We start from the raw sequence: 17,511 nt of genomic DNA, 5'->3' as shown, positions 1-17,511 counted from the left end.
TCAGAAAAAAACCTTACATCGTGAGTTTCCTTTCAGGGGAAAGGAATGCTGTCATATTCTTCCGAGTTTTAGCAAGCTGCCTCTGTTGTCCCACCGAGCATTGGACAGTGCTGTTGTGCTGGCAGTGAGGCTGCTCAGGTATTTGCCGGTGGAGGGGTAGAAAAGATTTACTTTCTGATTGCAGTTGCAGTACTTTCATTCTGGAGTGCCTTTATGTTTGAGACCATTTATTTGTAAAGAGAGTTTACAATCACGAGAGACTGAGGATTTCAGGAAAGCCTAAGGTAGAGCTGTCAGGTTTTAGATCAGCCTTAGCAACCAGTCCCCGGGCAAATCTCTGCCAGAGTGATACATTTACAGCGTTTGTCCTTCATTCAGACCTGTTCAGAATACACAGAGTCGTCGCGAAAGGAAAGCGAAGGAGAGAGGCAGTCTGCAGGGATGGCTGGGGCTGCTGGCAGGGCTGCTGGCAGGGCTGCTGGCAGGGCAGCCGGCGAGCCCCGGGCCGGGCACTGGCCAGGCTGCTGCTGCACGCTGCTGTTTCGCCTCGCTCCGGCGGCGCGCGGCCGCCTCCCGGGGGACTGCGGTGGAAGGGACGGGAGATGCTGCGCGCCCTCGGCCGTTCCGCTTCCCGCCAGCTCGCACCGCTTCACCCGAACAGCTGCCGACACATTTGTGGTTATTTGTTTGCCTGATGAACTAGAGGATTGCGATAAACACTTGCATCAGTTGCTGATGGGGTACTTGCAGGTTCCCATTTATTTGAAAGAAAAGGATAGGATTACATGGAGAAAAGAGAATAAAGTTGGGTGGTTTATTTCAGGTCCTTAACTAATTATATCTTTCTCATTTGAAAATACAAATGGTCATCAGAATTTGGGCTCTTAATGCTGAAATTATTTTGTGGGATTTTAAAACTTTAACTTAAGCATTATGTTCCTATATGATTATAGTTTCACGTATTTATGAAAGATTTCCCCAGCCCAAGTGACTGTTGATGAGTCTTTTTCAGGCTGATGTTAACTGCTCCTAATAAATATCTCTTCTGTTCTGTTCCCGGCAAGTAAAGAAATGACAACTAGCAAAATAGCATGAGACTTTATTGATGGTGAGTGCAGATTTCTGTGTTATCAATATACATAAAACAGCACTGGATGCTTGAGTCATACCTCTGTGTGCAACCAGTGAGAAGACAGACAAGACAGCAGGATGCAAAAAAAATGTTAGGACGAAACAGGGGAAAGTGATGGAAAAAGTGAGCCCAGAAGAGAGGCATTGAAATAACAGAGAAACTATGACAGTGTAGTGGGAAGAGAGAAGGGAAACTCAACCAAGAGTGACAGTAGAAAAGCAAAACTGAACCAGAGAGGTAGGAGTGGTGTACAGCAAAGAGCCTGAGAGTTGAAAGGGAGGTGAAGGGAGAATGATCACAGAAAAACAGCATAGGGAGGCGGAATAGGGGAGTTGTAGAGGTGTATTAGAATATCCAAAGAAGGAGAGGGGCTGAATGGAAAAGGACCACCCTGAAGAAGAGGGAATCTTAGCTGCAGTCTGCACTCCCCTCTCTGTCAAAGATTTATGGGTGATGGTCTCCTCTTATCTCTAGTGCTGGTATGTTAATATGCAATTTCACTTGCTCTGTTTTACATATTTCATGAAATACTTTTGTTTGTTCTTAGTAGAGAAATCTTGTTAGTTAAGGCTCATGTATGCCTGGACTTCTGAAACATACTGTAAACATGCTCTTAGAATGAGCAGTGCAAGGTCTATTACTGAGTGATTATTTTAGCATAATTGATACTTAGGTCCTAACTGTCTTTTTTCAGAGTTTCCAAAATTACAACAATAATAACTAATAGATTTTTTTGTTGTTGTTCACCACAATATTACAGATTATTTTAAATTAGGGTAGCTTGAAGTTAAGATTACTACCTTCTTTTTCTTCTCTTAAAAGTTCAATACATAGCTGATGTCACATATCCACATTGCTTTAACAAAACCTGAAAAAAAAATCTAGGCTAATTGGTGAAAGAAACCCATAAAAAAATCATAGTGTTGTGGGACCTGGGAAGAAAATCTTGGGTTCTCCATCTTTTTGTTTTCAAACCAAGTCCAGATACTTCTCTGGAAGATACAGTTTATCCAGGAAAAAAAAAAAACAGGAGCAAACTGAGCTCATCAGAGAGGTGGTGAGCTGCAGTGTCAGTATTTGCAGTGAAGGATACCATGAACATCCTTTCTGCTCTGTGTGAAAGTATATGAACAGAAAGAACACATGATCCTCCCTAATTATGATGCCTGTTGAAAATAAGTCCCGTGAGCCCCTTTCACTGAAAAAGACATTAGTCAATGGCTGAGTTAAGGCAAGAAACAGCAAGTTCAAAGATATTTGGAGAGAAATGGAGAGCGTCAGAAATTTAATCAATTTGGATGTCATTGATTTCTTGAGAGAAAAGAAAGGAAAAGAGCCCTCTTCTGTTTGAGTACTCAAATTGCTAAACAGTTTTAAAAGAACACAAGAACACTGTGCAGTGCTTCTGAAATCCACATACTGAGCTTAAACTTACAATAGTGCCTTTATACCTTGTTTGCTGTAAAACATGATGTACAGCATTTTAAAATAGTGTCTGTCTCCGAATTCTACATGACAGGCAATCTCTCTTCCTTACTTTCAGCTGCTGTTTTGTGTCAACACTGAGTACAGAATAAAAGAATCAGGATTGTTTAATCCATCCTTCTGAAAGTAACAGCAATGTATGTCTCTGACTTCTCTGAGTGTTTTGCTATTGCTGTCTTGTACACTGCTCCTCTGCTGCTTAGCGCCAAACAATGCATGCTGTTATTGAGGATAAATTATTAAGCTCTTAGTTTATTGTACTCCAAAGTGTTTTACAGCACATGAAATGGCGAAGCAGCAGCCTGAAGTAACGTTTTTGCCTTCTACTCGTGCCTCTTGAAGTGCCCTCTGCCCACCTCCACACACTTCCCAGTTACCTCCTCCTTCAGTCAAATGCTGGCTTGGTTTTATGCTCAGTTTTGATAACTGCCTGCAGACTGTGTTCAAGTTCAGTGACATTGCTCTTTTTTGGTCTTTGCTCGACATGTTTCAGCTAGCTCAACCTGAATGCAAAAGGGTTGAGAATTATCAACTTGGAATGACTGTTTCACATCCTGAGGAAAGCTATAGGGAGAATGCAGGCAAAACTCCCATCTAAACACTGTGCTTGCAACATGCATTGGGGTTTTTTGCATGCTTAAAAGTCAATCAGCCAAGGCCTAGAACAGAGGGACTGCAGAAGAATGAATAACATATTTTCTTTGAATATAAACTTAGTAGTCTTTATGACTACTGAATGGTTTTGATTTGTACCAGTCTAATCTTCATTATTGTCTTCGAGCTACTTTATGCTTTCTGGTGAAGGGCAGTTAAACCAGATTTTGTTACTGTATCAACTCTTTTTTTTTGCTAGTTTTTGGGTTGTTTTTTTTTTGGAGAAGGTTAAATTAGCAATAATAATTTCCTTTGTCTACAACCCTGAATGGGCATATATTGAAAAGTACAATGTAGCATTAAAAAAAAAAATCCCCAACCCTGGAGATAAATGAATGGCAGAATAAATAATTTATGCTAATGAAATTACTGCAATTAGTAGTTTCACAATGACCCTTTTAAAAGCCACAGCTGTTAATGTCAGGAAGTGCTGTCACCGCTGACCTTATCATAAGAGAAAGTGACAAATTGAAAATGCAGGGAAGACCAATCCTCAAAGAGGTCTGTTCTGGAACGATTAGTGTTTTCTGAAAACCAGTGTGAATTACAACCAGCTGCTCTCTGGCTCGGCATGTCTCCCATGCTGTGCCATTTTGTTAAGCTCCATAACAATAGTTATTTTGCCCCATTGAGACAAGTTGTCTCGGGCCACTTCCAGCTCTACCGGAACCCACTTCTTCCCTCACTGATTTACAAATGAAACTGTTGTTATAGGGCTTTTCAGGGCTGCTGAGTAGAGACCTCTCATAAGGATCATGTGTAAGGAGGCTGTCTTTTGCTAGGAAGAGCTGTACTACAGGGTGGGTGTGTGTCACAAACAATGAAAAACAGAGAAAAAGGCTAAAACGAATTTCCGTTGGAAGCCAAGCACTGCTCTAATCTGCATAAAATGTCCATTCCTGCTGACCAGCCTTGCTTTTACAAACAGATTTTTTGAGATGAAATTATTCTACCATTGCCTCAACTAATGATGTTCTATTTCTTTTAATTTGTAAGAGAAATCGTTCTTTATATAATCCTTCTTTTAATTTCTGCTTTTATAATTATAGGTGAAATAAGTATTCTTCTAAACTAGCTTTTAAAAGTCACGAGAAACTAATGAGGTTTCTTACTGAGAAAAATTGCAAGTCTTTGTGCATCAACCTGATTGTAATATTAATGATGTGGGCTTAAAACATTTAACTGCATCAACAGCCACTCGTGAGCAATTTTCCCAAAGTTCCCTAAGCGTTATTGACACTGCTTTGGTAAATTATGTGTGACTTTCCTAAGAGTTGGTGTAGCTCATTTAATTCATATTAATTGATTTTTAGGCTTCCCTTGATTAATTGAACAGGGTTCGTCTTGTACAGAATGCAATAAATAATCATTAAAATGAGGGAGATGTGACTCTACAAATTATAAAGTTTAAGTACTCTAGAAGTCACAGAGGACAAAATGGAAGTTAGTTACAATGAAGGAATTAAATGGCTTTCCTTAGTATTTCCCTGTTAATTTTGCATACGGTACTCACGCTTAGACATGTATCTATCCTAGTAATATGGGTAGGCAGGATCCTTTAAAACAAGCAATAATTAATTTGGAGTGTTTCCTATTTTGCTTTAATGCTGGGGAAGTATAATCTAATTCAAAGCAGTGCAGTAGTGTCTTGTATTTGCTAGTTCATTTTTTAAACAAATTAGAAAAAGGCCATTTGATCTTCAGTCCTAGAACTACCTCTCTTCTTGCTGTGAGAGGTGAATAAAGACAGGCATTTTGCCTCTGCATTTTGCTCAGAAGTAAATGACTAAGTGACCATCTAGATCTGTTTTAAATATGCCTGGCCTGTTTGGGATATCATGAGAAGAGTTTTTGAGTCACACGACTTCAGTTTTCCTCCCTGCAATGAGAGAAATCCTGTGCTATGCTATGTGGTACCCAGCCACTGGACCATGCCTGGGACCCTTTCTGCAGTGTGTTGAGATTTTCTTGGAGCTGGGGGTGAACTTTGTGGTTTGACACCAGGATGGCACATAAGGAAGAGTGTCAACTGTCACAACTCAGAGTGACTGTGCACTCCATTAAGTTGTAACTACTTTCCTGGTCAAATACCCCTTAAGAACTGATAGATCTTTTCAGCACAGAAATTGTTACTGATTTTCTGACATTTTACAGTATGTTGAGACTTGGCTTTCAAAAGCATGTCACAGTGGCCTTATCCTGCCCTCGTAACAGTTTATGTTAGTTCATCACTGATTTTGACAAGTACAGATAAACAGGGGATTGTACAACTTCAAAAATCTAGATCATGGAGTCCATTTCTAAACAAAACAAAAAAATAAAACCCCACAAAACTAGATAGGTTGAATCACTGAGCTTCTATAGTGATGAAGACTTTATGAATGCCGGTGCAGAATTAATCAATTTGTATGCAAAAAAGCTGGGGAAGGTTCACTTTGATTTAATGTGTTTTACATGCCAACAAAATTCTGTTTAGACTGTTCTGTGAATGAGCCATCCTGAGAAAATTAACTTTTTCTGACTTATATAGGTACAGTTAATTTTGGAAATGTTTCTTTGCTCCTGTGTTGACTTTTATTCTTGTTCCTTTGGTATATTCAGCCCCTCATCCAGGATTTCATTTGTGATTTCATGGCTTACACCCACATCAATGTGAATATGCTGAGTGTCAAATTCAATCACAATGAGAGGTGATGCAATTACAGCACTCCAAATTGTTTTCTGGAGCAAATCATGCTTCATAAGATCCTCCCAGAGAAAAAAGAAAGGAGATGTCAGGATACATGGAACATCTGCTGAATGGCATGCAGAAGGTGAAGGCAGTAGCTCTCCAGGTAAGCTGTGAAAGTCACTACCTTTTCTTGCATTCATTAAAAATCATCTTGGTTTTACTGCAAATAAACCAAAGTTGCTGTAGCACATTTTCATTAGGCTGATTAGTTATGGGTTGTCGTTTTTGTGTTTCATTGAAATTACTTGGTTTTGGAGACGAGGCTTGTTTTTTGTTTGTTTGGTTTTTTTTACATAGAAGCCCTTTGAACTGTTTAACTGTCTTTAGAAGGAGAGGCCCAGCCATTTTAGCAAAGACAAAGTCTGGAGAGAAGGGTAGTGCAGTGGGGCCACAGTAAAAGAATGGGAAAGGATGCAAGTGCCACAGTAAAAGCCAGACCATGGAAAGAGAAGATGCAGCTATGTGCGTGCGGATTTTGTGCATGGCCAGTGGCCAGTTGAGGGGTAATAAAGGCAGGAGGAACAAGTGTGGAGCCTTTCCTTCAGCTCTTGTCATTTCCTTGTGGGGCCAGTGCCACAGCTTTCAGGCAGAGCTACTGCCTATGGAGCTCATTAGTCCACAGAGACAGGAGGGAGATTAAATTACTTTGAAGCTTTTCCCTCACCCAACCCACACATCCCTTTTGCAAATACTGAAGGCCAACTGTAATCCAGTGATTCCTTTATTAAAAGTAAGAAGTCCATATGTATTTATAAAAAAGTGCAAGGCGTTGCAGTCTTTGCACAATGTTTCATCTTGGTGCTACTGCCTGAGGTTAATAATGGGAGCTGACCGGTTTACTCCCACTCTGCCAGCTGAAGACCTGCAAAAATGAGTGGTCAACAGAAAAAGGTGTCTGTTTTTTTAAAGTAAATTTTTACTGAGATATCTCATGCTAGTAGATGATTAAGATGCTCTTTTTCTCTGAATTTGAATTTGATGATGTAAGGTAGTTTGACAATTTCAGTGCCACACGCTGTGCTAGCGGAGCCACAGGGCTTGAGCACTGAGCCATTTTTATCCTACACTCCAGAGCTCTATACAAGAATATCCAATGCCTCACTATTTTCTAAAAGAAAGATACATAAAGTCAGCTCAAAAAAATGAAAAGAAAGTGGAGAGATTTGTCATCTTACAGTCATCTGTTACAACTCATTATTACACCTTTGTCATCTTTGTCATCATGGTCATATTTTGAAAAGGTAGATTATGTAGGTTTTGTAAGGTTTCAGGAAGCCACCAAAGAAAGGAAGCCCTCAAGGGCTTCCATGTGATGAAAGTTTAAGCCCCCTAATACTTGTCTTCCTTTTTGTCTTATCATTCCTAGCCCCAGAGCAAGTTAACAATAGCCCACTCTGGTTAAAATATAGCCATTTATCATGAATAGCTGCCAGATAAAGTGTTTGGAGGAATAGGTGGGGGAAAAGCAAGGAAACAAATAATTCCACAACCTCTGCCCCCTGCCCTCCCAAAAATACCCAGACCCAAACCGGCAGATATTTTAAATAATTCTGCTATCTGTGGAAAGATACTGTTTCAGGGCATTTTGATTCCACCTTCTTGCCTGGCAGGCAATAAACTGCTAGTTCAGCAAACTAACATGTAGCCTTTGTTCATCAATCTCTGAGTCTGTCTTAACCTTTCAGCAAACCTCTGCTGGAATTACCTGCTCAGAGTGATTACTAAGCATTTTCCGTAATGTCCTTTTTGCATTTACATTTGGATCTTTGCTAGGTGCTGCAGCTGGACCTTGTTGCACCGCCAAGAGACCTCAGCAGCTGGACAGACATCTGAACGTCTCTGGGGAGCTTCAGGGTCTCTAGGGGGTGCAGTTAGGCTGTTCTTAAGACGTTCTTTATGTCAACAGAATTCTGTAAACTACAAACAAGCTGTCAAATTGAAACAAAACTAAAAAGGAAAAGACCATACTTCTAGTACTGAGACACACAAAACATGCATTTTGTTTTCCATTCAGCTTCCTCATGTGTTACAAACTTTCCAGAACCATACTTAATGACCTTTGCTCCCAAATAACACATTACCTTTTGCACTGTAGGTAGAAGAGCTGAAATCCAGACTTGCATCTCAAGAGACAGAAGTGCAACTGAGAAATCAAGATACTGAAGCTTTGATTGCTAAGAAAGAGTTTCAGATTGAGGAAGTGAGCCAACAAAAGGCCATTGCAGATGCAGAGGAGCAAAAGGTCAGTCTAATTCCCTCATTTAGTGCTGTTGGTCTATATTTAGCACAAAACCTTTTTAGGTGAACAGTTTTGAACAACTTCCTCTCCAGGGAGCATAAAATCTAAGGAATTATTATACTTACACATGTAACAGCATTTCACACTGTGATTACCACTCGACCTTTCTTTACATTATGCCTTTTGCCAACCTTTTAGCTGTTTTAATGAGATGAAAGAACAATAAATACTGAGCTCATTCAAGCGTTTAATGGATGTGGATCTTGAGAATCAGACATATTTGTAATACAGTAAAGGTCAGAGAGTCATATTTGAGCACTTCAGATTTCTAAAGGCATTGAGGCTCTAGGTAAATTGAACAACTCGATAGAGAAGTTCATTCCAGTATCTTGCAATATTACAAGGTGCAAACCTTGAATTTTAAGATCATAATAACATTCCTAATTGTATGTGTCATCAGTGTTGAATCTTCTTCCTTGGCTCTCAGTTCCAGCCTATTAACATTATCTATCAATATCCGTCCTGGAAACATAGACATTTATGTGCATTAGTCCTGACCCCAGAAGGAATAGAAATGCATCATTTCATCTGGACTCCAAAATTTTTAATGTGTTGTTAGAAGCATGTTTTTTTAAATAAAACACCATCCATATGGAATGCTGTAAACTGAGGTTTCTCTGCCCTTAAAGTCTGAAGGACTCATTCAACTCTGGCGTTTTGCTACAAAATGTGAAGTATGTTGTGTCATTTCTGACTACTGCAGAGGTAAATCTCTAATTGACTCATAATAGTTGTTAGTGCCTGATTTTGAGCTACTGAAACTTAAATTTGCCAAGAACTTTGTAAACAGTTTTCATGTACTGATAACAAGGAAGACTATACTGCCTGAACAATCAAGCAGGTCTTTCATTTTCTTCTAGTTAGTTTTTTAATGACTTCTCCTTATGAGATGGTGTTTAATACTTTTCTAATAACCTTGTGTCTCAATTTTATCAAGGAAAAAATGATTTTGGACACTGACATAAATGGATTGTAATTATGGACTTCAGCCTGTTGCTGATCCATACCTTATGAAAGACCTTACATTATATATGAGTATGAAGTTTAAGACCAAATAGTGCAATTAAACTTGCACAAGTTGGATTCAAAAGCTCAACATACTACCAATGATATTTCAGCGGTGCTTTTCCTGTATTGCTTCTATATGCTTCTGGTTCATTTGGATAATCAAAATAGACTCTTATTACAATTCTAATTACTTCATTAAACAACTAGATGAAACACACAAAGTGATTATTGTGGGATAATCACATCTTTAGGCCAATGTGTTTCAGGGGTGAAGTTCAGCAAGTGACACCTTACTCCCCTGTTCATAGCTTTCTAGAAGATTAATATTTAGAAACTATTTCATAAAGCTGATGATGGTTTCTAAATACTGATCTTCTGTATTCATTGTTGGAGAAAAAAACAAAACAAAACAGGGAAGATATTTCATCTTCCAGCTAAGTATTTGTTTAATACTCTTCATAATTGGTTAACATTTGTCACACTGTAAAAAATTATTTTAGCTTTTTTGTTCTATAGATTTCACAGGTGAGTTTATAAGGCAGTTTTGAGTTTTACAATGAGACAATAAATACCTTGAAGGTATTGCCTTAGAGTGATGCATCACTTAAGAAAAAGTAAAGAGTGAAAATCACTTAAGATCAGACTCATTAGGAAAAGCAGGATCAGTCTATATGCCACATAAATATGGCAGAGCTACCTATTTGTATAGTAATCAGCAGGGTCTATGAGCATGACAGTGCTAAGGGTTTAAAATAGTTGGCAGTAACACTGCTGTAATTTTCTGTCTGGCTATGAGATCTGAGTGATGCCAGCCAGAGTGGTTTATAGATGAAAATATATATGCCATTGCCTTCTAAAACGAGACCTACCCCTTCTAAAGAAGAGAACATGCAGAGCATTGTGTCAGTATATGAGTGATAGTGATAGGAGCAAAGATGGATCCCGACTGACCAGGTTTTTTTATTTACTTCAGTCAGTTGAAGTGCATTCTTTATTTAAATAGTATATTTGAGCCCCTCTATTCATGATCTGATTGCTAAGGTTGCATTGCTTACAGCTTTTCTAACAATTTAGCCATCATTGAAGAGCTCTATACCATAGAAGTTACTGATGTGAAGGGAACCAAGCCTGTGGAGACCAGGATGAGAAGTTCCTTCATCTCTTTGTAAAGGGAAGGAGATTTGAGAAATATTGTCCTAAAGCTTATCTACAGCCTGCTCTGTTTAATTTTTCCTATCTTAAATTATCTAGTCTCATATTTTCTTTGGGCATCATCAAGCAAAGTATGACTAACTATAAGAAAAAAGAGCGACAGAACTATAATGCAACTTGTGTGACTTCAATTAGCTGTTTGAGAATACCATGTGCTGTTAGAAGCTCTGTAAGTGTAATACTTGTTCACTTGATAATATCCTTAAAATCTTTATCAGGAGAAGCGTTTGTCTGTTCTAAATGCCTCACTTTCACTTCAGTAAAGTGAGCCTCAAATCATGTTAGAGAAAATATTACCCAAACCACAACTGTGATTGTGTATGCAGTGTTTAATTTAAAAGAAATGTTGAGTGTACAGTGGCAACAAATAAATATTGGGATTTTCATCCTAAAAGTTATATTACAAGAGACGGGGGAAATATTTAACTTTATTAGTAACTTGTCAAGTGTAGTGTAATGCATATTGATTTTTAATCATTGTTATTTCCAGGGACAGTGTCTGTGTGTGTCCCAGGTAATAAATATATACAGGGAAAGTGCCCCCAACAATTGCAGAAACACATTTTGTAAGAATATTAAATTCTTACAGAGGCCTGTTACTGTGAATGGATAGTGCTTAATCCAAGTATTAACATCTCGATCACTGTAATACTCTCTTCCTTGGTAATTAGACTATGTTTAAGCAAGACCTGACAGGCAGTGAGCCTGTGAGATCATTGTGAGGTACAAGGATAAAGATGAACCAAACATAACTAACTTTGGCCTCAGGCAACTTGTTCTTGAAAATGTGTATAGTTTTCCAAATCTGCAATTGCAGATTATACAGAACACCCTCCAGGATTACTCTACCAGATGAACTTGCACCAATGAAATCATAATCAGCATTTAAAGAGATAATTAAAACATTGCAGAAAGTTGTGGAGGCTCTCAGCTTTCACTTAAAATTGGTGCTAGCTGACATAAAGCTACTGATCTAAGCTGCTGTTAAACCAAAATAAGTGTTTTGACAAGTCTACTTGAAATGATAGCTGTTTAATTTCCAAACTTAGGACAGTGTTTTCATGTAAGATATTTCCTTTTCTCTTGTTCTCTCCCTGTTGAAGCCAATGGTTTCACACTTGTGACTGAGGAACTAAAAGAAAAAAGCAAATTTACCAAAAGGTGGAGGCTGGTTTGACAAGTCTGATATGTTTATCTGTACCCAAAAAAATGCACAGAATATTAGATTGGTTATGGAAGCCTCTGTGACTCACTGGAACTGACCATTGACTCCCTAGTGCTTTCTCTGTTTTTTCTAAAAAGGAGCACATTAAGTGGGAAAAATGGGGGAATAGGGGAAAAAAAGGTCATGGCTGTCAAAATCTTAGTGAAAAATCTTCACCTTTTTCTGTGCCATAGGTCTCATGTTTAGCTCCAGCTTCTACATTTGAACATAGATCATGAAATGTTTTCAGCACTGATGTAATTCCACTATCACAGAAGGCCACTAAATTGGTCAGGCAAGACTTGCCTTTGGTGAAGCCATGCTGGCTGTCTCAAATTACTTCCTTGTCCTCCATGTGCCTTAGCATAGCTTCTGGGAGGATCTGTTCCGTGATCTTCCCAGATACAGAGTCAATGCTGACTCTTCTGCAGTATGGTGGTATAAGCAGGAAATAGTAATTCTCACCATGCAGAACAGTCAAGCAGAAACCTGGTCGACGGTCAGAGTATGCATAACATAAAATAATGGAATGTAAAATCTCTTTTGTATAGAGACATGACACTGTGTGAGGGCTTAAACAGCTCTGATTTGATTTACAGCTTTAGCTTTCAACATAAATCTTAAGATTTATTGTTTTAATAAGTGGCAGCAATACAAGAGAAGTATGTCTAAGACAAAAAGAATGTGAGGATGACCTGCTGGAAGCTGAACCTGCTTTTGTTGCTGCTGCAGAAGCCTCAGACATACTTAATAAAGTAAAGATCATACAGTGTGATGTCTGAAAAAAATAAAGTTCATCATTCAAATACTTCAAGGCTATTAAATGGTCATTCCACTGTCACGCTGCCAAGTACAATCAAGTTTCCATCTTCTCTGGGTAGCACGCTCCAAAGCAACAGGTTGGGAACTGCTGTGCCTGACCTGGTATTAGGCTTCCCATCACTCTCTTTGACCAAGTTGTACATAGGATTGCAGAGCAAGGGAAGAGCTGTGCGTATTTTCACCACATCAAATAATTAATAGTAGTAGTCTTCAAAGAGCTGAGAGTTGTGTGCTGGTAATCAGAAAACTTCCGTGGAACAAATGCACTATCATTGTACCATTCTATACCTGTTCCTCTGATCTTTTTTTTTTCAGATTGATCTTACAGAACTAAAAGCTTCTTCAACTCACCAATGGCTGTAATCAATGTTACTGTAACCGTTTCCTGACATGTAAAGGGAAAGTGCCCAAAATCCAAAGCTGGAAAGCTATGAAAGTCTGTATGGAAAAGGTTATCAATGGGATAGAATGTAATATCTGAGATGAGAGAGGAAAAGAATGGTTAAAAATGAGAACCACAGAAAGAGAAATTAAATTGCAACTTAATTTTCTTACAGTTTGAATTTAGGAAAATAAGATATGGCCCTGCATTATTCTTTTCTGTTTACCTTTGGTGGCTAACTCAAGCCAGCCTGAACATCACTGAGATTTATGAATTGCAAAAACAGAAGAGAAGTTGAAGTGAGAGCATTTATTATATTTATCTCATCTCTGCCAAATTCCTCAACTCAATCATAAAATCACAAAATGTGTTTCTGAGGGTAATTCAGGCTTTTGGGGGAAATAGTTTTGCTTTGTACTGCATAATATTTCCAAACCAACAAGTTAGTACAGGATTCTTGCAGCTAACAGGAGTTAGCTGCTGATCCTCTGAAATGGAAAAAAGATTGATGTACTGGAACTTCTCTTCTAGAAGGTTGATGGCTTCTTACAAGGTTTAAACAACTATGAGAAGGAGTATGTTCCTCAGAATTGTCTGAAAGTCATCAAGGAACATTACTTGAAGGATCTAAATTTCAACCCAAATTATATTCATACAAAATCCTTTGCAGCAGTTGGTCTCTGTGTCTGGATCATCAATATAGTAAAATTCATTGTGGTGTGTATATATATATATATATATATATATATATATATCAGTTCCTCCCTTGACTAGCCCTGATAGAATTTCTGTCATTGAAGATTTTTGTTACTTTGTTTAATCTCAGCTTAGTGTTCCAGGAAGAATATAACAGATAAAGTGAGAAATATTCAGTATTTAACAGTATGAATGTGTGTGTTTCTTTTTACCAGAAGACATTAAAAAAGATATGGCTGTCTAGGATATAAATGTCATTATGACGCAACAGCTGGGAAATAGTCTTCTCCAGATGTATAGATTTCACTTGAAACATCCATTTGAGTCTGGCTGTCTGGAGTGTAAGGCATAGCTTATCACTTGTGATTTCACTAAGCATCTGGCAGCAGGATTCTTCCATTCGTCCTAGTATTATAGCATGCTATCTTTTCATTACAATCAGTAGAAAAATAGTGATTTTTAGTTGAAATCTACTCAAGCTTAATACCTGTTTGGTTTCCACCTGTATTCTAAAACCATGAAAGTGATATATAAAAATCAATTTTAGCTGGAGAGTCGACCCATTAAGGATGCATTTAGTTCTGCCTAAGATACCCTTATTTAGGATGTAATCAAATCTCCTGTAGATTTTAGGTCAGTAATGAAAGAAATTGCCATATGTTTCACTATTGTGTAGAAAGATGACTCTAAAGCAAATATTTGTAGAGAGAGACTACGAGGATTATTTATAAGTCTTTCCTCAGCATTTGTAATTTGTATAATGAATGTGAGACCAGCTCCCTGTCAAATGTACCTACGTTGTATGTCTTTTTCAAGATATATTGTAAAATAGAGCCAAAACGTTGTGCATTGGCCCAGTAAAATGCTGAATTAGCAGCAGCTACAGAAAAACTGGAAGCCAATAGGAAAAAGCTTCTTGTATGTACTACTTGATTAATAAGCATTCTTCTCTAATATCTTGAGCCCAGATATTTTTATTACTCTTATTTTATTTATTTCATTTTGTTTATTTCAATGGATTTTATTAGTTCCTAGTTCAAGTATTAAAGATAGGTTTTCATTAGAGATTATCCCTCCACAAATCTACTGAAGAACATTCAGTATAAGCTGTTTATCAGAAATGACTGAATTTTCTCAAAGCCATCTAGGCACATTATAACTGATTGGTTTTTTGTCTTCATCTGAAGGAGATGCATATTTAATGGATAAACAAAGTTAGCTTTTACCATCACTCCTCTGTACCCCACCTCAAAAATCCCATCAGCTGCTACAAGCATGTATTTTGTCTCGATATGATACGGCCTTAGCTTTGTGACCTTGGAGTTGCTCATTCAGTGCATCTGCCCCAGCAAAGCTTGTATCTACACTAAAAGAAAGCTTTACTGAAGAATCGTAGGGTTTAGTTCACATGTATACTGTTGTATGTGGTTTACATGCAAATATTTAGGTTTTTGACAAAAATATCCTTTATAAGGAAAACATTTTTCATATACAATAGTCACCCTTGAAACAAAGGGAATCTCTTATTGTTTTAACGTGTTGCCTGGGGAAGAGCACCAGTGCTTCTGTGTTCCTAGCCTATCCTCTCGAATAACCTTTTCTTGTTTTAGGGGATCTTACAGTTCAATATGTCTCCAACTTTGAATGTAGTCCTGTCCTTTTTTCATTTATTTACTTCCCATTTCATCTCCTCGTGAATTTTTCTGTGGGTGATTAGCAGCAGTTTTTCTCTCACCTGTGCTTCCTAGTAGGAAGAATTCTGCACTACAGGTGAAAATACAGTTCTGTCTGCAGTTTTCTGTTTCCTGTTGTTACATTCTGCTCTAGCAGGGTGGTTGGACTAGATGATTTTTCGAGGTCCCTTCCAACCCTTAAGATTCTGTGTGATTCTGTGATTTGATATGAATATTTTTCCTAACCACTTCATAAAACCAATACTGCGTGTTCAACCAGTCTTCCTTTTACAAACTGATATTTTCATAACTGATTCACACCATAGCTGATCAACCTGATAAACTTTTTTGAGGGAGCTGTAGCTGTAATTTTTTAATTTTATGATGATGACAGGCTGAGTTCATTAGTAAGGTTCAGTAGGTGGAAAGAGCTCTGCAGACTGATGGACACAGAAGAAGACCCTTTCCTGTTTTTGCACTTTTGCTTTCTAACTGAGCTGACACTCATTAATTCCATGAAATCCATCACTTCACTTGGTTTTGATTTAACCGTAGTTACTCCCAGCATTTCACAGCACCTCTGTTTTGCTTTCTGGAGTCATCCTTTTTTCTCACAGAATTATACAATGGTAGGGGTTGGAAAAGACCTTTAGAGATCATCTAGTCTAACTCTCATGCCAAGGCAGGTCCACCTAGATCAAGTCACACAGGAATGTCCAGGCAAGTTTTGAAGATGTCCAGAAAAGGAGACTCCGCAACCTCTCTGAGCAGCCTGTGCCAGGGCTCCCTCACTCTCACAGTAAAAGAGTTTTTCTTATGTATAAATGGAACTTTTTATGTTCCAGCTTCTTTCCATTACCCCTTGTCCCGTCACTAGATACAACACAAAAAAGTGATGCCTCAGCCTCCTGACACCCACCATTTAGATATTTGTAAATATTAATGAGATACTCCCACAGGCTCCTCTTCTCTAGACTAAACAGTCCCAGTTCCCACAGCCTTTCCTCATAAGTAAGATGCTCCAGTCCTCTGATCATTTTAGTGGCCCTACACTGGACTCTACAGAAGTTCCCTGTCACTCTTGAGCTGAGGAGCTCAGAACTGGACACAGGACTCCATATGAGGCCTCACTAGGGCAGAGGAGAAGGGGAGCAGAACCTCCCTCGACCTGCTGGCTACATCTTTCTTGATGCACCCCAGGATGCCATTGACCACGAGGGCACATTGCTGGCTCTTGTTCAGTTTGTTATCAACCACAACTCTCAGGTCCCTCTGCAGAGCTGCTCTCTAGCAGGTCATCCCCAGCCTGTACTGGTGCATGGGGTTGTTCCTTCCCAGGACTCTGCAGGACTCTGCATTTGTCCTTGTTGAACCTCATGAGGTTCCTCTCTGCCCATCTCTCAAGCCAGCTGAGTCCGTGGGGTAACTCATGGCAGCCCTGCACAGGCTGCTCCGACGCGCACCCATTCCAAAGGCTGCAGCTCCTCTGTGCCTCTCGTGTGGGGCTGCTCTGCGGCGTGCAGGCTCTCCAACACGGCCTGGGCCATGGCCGCCTCCCCACACAGTCCCTCGCCCGTCCGGGCTCACTCACATGGAGCTGCTGGTGGCTCTCAGTCCTGCCACGGATCTCCATAGATTGCAGGGGCACAGCTTGCATTCTCGCCACGGCTTGCAGAAGGGTCTCTGGTCTATTGCTTCTCCTTCCTTCCTCCTTCTCTGGCTGAAGGGTCCACGTGGTCGCCTCCATCTTGTATCACTCTTACACCTCCTGCCTCGCATTCCGAATTCCCGTCCCCTAAATAGTGATGGCAGAGGCGCCAGATTGGCCCAGCCGGGCCGGAGGTGGGTGTGAACCCAGGAGCCGGGGGAGAGTCCGCAAACTCTTTACCGGGTCTTCACTGCAACCCGCTCCCCCTGTTACTAAGCCAAAAGCTGCTCCTTGCTAAACCAGAACAGCAGGTCTTTGAAGAGGCCAAAGTCAGCTCACCTGAATTCTAGAGCTGCAATCATGCTTGATGCTCTACTTCTTCTTCACAGGACTTGAACTCAACCATCTCATGGTCACTGCAGCTGAAGTTGTCTCCAATCTTCACATCCCCAACCAGACCCTCCGTATTTGTCAGCACCAGGTCCAGCAGCACACCCCTCCTCGTTGGTTCCTCGACCACCTGTGATAGGAAGTTGTCATCAACTGTAGAAACCTCCTGGACTGT

The 17,511-nt window shown here is 39.5% G+C and overlaps 1 protein-coding gene across 1 annotated transcript in view; it reads left to right on the top strand.

Annotated features, from left to right (window-relative positions):
* DNAH11 (dynein axonemal heavy chain 11) overlaps window positions 1-17,511 on the top strand; it is a 78,970-nt gene that overhangs the window by 15,086 nt on the left and 46,373 nt on the right. The window contains 9 exon segments of the mRNA XM_061997401.1: window positions 5,873-6,035; window positions 6,038-6,105; window positions 8,098-8,244; window positions 12,090-12,163; window positions 12,369-12,494; window positions 12,876-12,928; window positions 12,931-12,998; window positions 13,464-13,646; window positions 14,442-14,547. Of these exon segments, the coding sequence (XP_061853385.1) occupies window positions 5,873-6,035; window positions 6,038-6,105; window positions 8,098-8,244; window positions 12,090-12,163; window positions 12,369-12,494; window positions 12,876-12,928; window positions 12,931-12,998; window positions 13,464-13,646; window positions 14,442-14,547 (988 nt within the window).

Source organism: Colius striatus, chromosome 5 (assembly GCF_028858725.1).
Source record: "Colius striatus isolate bColStr4 chromosome 5, bColStr4.1.hap1, whole genome shotgun sequence".
Lineage (NCBI taxonomy): Eukaryota > Metazoa > Chordata > Aves > Coliiformes > Coliidae > Colius > Colius striatus.
This window is presented reverse-complemented; position numbering and strand designations above follow the sequence as displayed.